This window comes from Cynara cardunculus, unplaced genomic scaffold (assembly GCF_001531365.2).
Source record: "Cynara cardunculus var. scolymus isolate 2C unplaced genomic scaffold, CcrdV1 Un_Scaffold_3370, whole genome shotgun sequence".
Taxonomy (NCBI): Eukaryota; Viridiplantae; Streptophyta; class Magnoliopsida; order Asterales; family Asteraceae; genus Cynara; species Cynara cardunculus.
In genome coordinates, this window is record NW_020201448.1 from 12,472 (window position 1) to 14,104 (window position 1,633).

The 1,633-nt window shown below is 36.8% G+C and overlaps 1 protein-coding gene across 1 annotated transcript in view; it reads right to left on the bottom strand.

Annotated features, from left to right (window-relative positions):
- The window catches only part of LOC112503604 (cilia- and flagella-associated protein 251-like), a gene marked incomplete at its 3' end in the record, with an annotated part of 13,394 nt that extends 12,356 nt beyond the window's left edge, over positions 1-1,038 (bottom strand). The window contains exon 1 of the mRNA XM_025107610.1: positions 829-1,038. Coding sequence (XP_024963378.1) covers positions 829-1,038 — 210 coding nt within the window. The remainder of the gene's footprint in view (positions 1-828) is intronic.
- Positions 1,039-1,633: the final 595 nt, after the last annotated feature.

Genomic DNA, 1,633 nt, shown 5'->3' on the forward strand with positions numbered 1-1,633 from the left:
CGGACAATCAGTACTTATATGTTGGGGTGAATTACAAATATAACATCTTCGCATCATCCGACAATCTCGAGCTATGTGTCCAGGTTCCTGACATTTAAAGCATACTCGAGATTCTATATTACAGTTTCCCTGATGTATTTTATGACATCGGGTACAAGCTTTATCATTAAACCTTGAGAGTGGTCGATTCACATTTTCCATAAACTTCGGTCTACGGAAATCAGTTAATGTAGCTTCCCCTTTTGTCTTTTCTCCAACCCTTTCTTGCGGTTGTCGGTTAATATATTGTTCTAGTATTTCAGCAGCATCAACTGCCGCTTGAAATGTTRTCGGATTTCTGGATATCACATACTTTTGGAGATTTGATTCCAATCCCCAGATATACTTTCTCACCCTGCTGTTTTCAGATATAATATAGGCTTCAACAAACCTAGATTGTTCCATGAAAACTTCAGTATACTGGCAAACCGACATGTTTCCTTGTTCAAAACGAAGGAAATCATCTTCCAACTTTCGAACTGCAATTTCAAGACAATACTGCATCTTAAACTTTACCACAAACTCTTCCCAAACCATAGTTTTTAGAATATTCGGGTCTGAACTAGACAGAAGTTCCCACCAATACAAAGCACTTGATCTCAAACGAGATACAGCAAACATTACTTTGTCTTCTTCTGCACTTTTACTAATTTGTAGACTCAACTCAATCTCCTTAAGCTAGCACATAGCTTTAACAGGATCTCRTTCACCAGAAAATTTAGGAGGTTTACACGCAATAAACATCTTGATATCTCCTCCTTTTTGTATCGAGGACGCAGTAATAGGTACAGATGTACCAGTTATCGGTGTACTAGCTTCAACTTCCTCTTGCTCAGAACTTCTTTCCACATTTGGATCAGTTTGGTTTGTATGTTTCAACAAATTTACCAAACTTTCCTGGAATTTTCTCAGTTTTGCTGACAACATATCTTGAGTAAGATACTCAGGGTCAGAAACATTATGTTCACCCCTAGCTCTTCCTTGACCACGGCCAGACATTGCACTTTCWTGAGCCGTYAATTCATGTTCCTGTCTAGTACCTCTACCTCTTCCTCGTCCTCTGCTACGACTTCGTGTCTCTATCACATTTTCTGGATCCTCTCCTTGTATAACATTTCTTCTTCCTCGACCTTTTCTATTATCAGTTGAGGTCCTTTCTGATTGATTGAGATTATCTGCCAACACACATGATTATTCTCATAATCATAACATAATAAAACATTTATCCTCATGCCCACTCATAACTCAGATTATATTAATCATATATAATCTACCTTTCTCATAATAGTTTCAACTATAACATATTCTTATGTTCATAGACCCAGTGAAACCTATTATCTTAACTTTCTACACCACTAGTTTAAGTCTAAGTATTTCGCAAATACCCAGATCCTTTAAACTAAGGCTCTGATACCAACTGTAACAACCCTCACATTCCCATTACATATAATTCACATCATCATACTCATAATACTCAWAATAGTATTATTACAAAACATGAGCTATCAAAATGTATCTTTAATACATATGCACACAAACTAATATCATCATTCAGACCTTTCCCTTGCCTTTATCTTTCAGAGTACGCTGACCT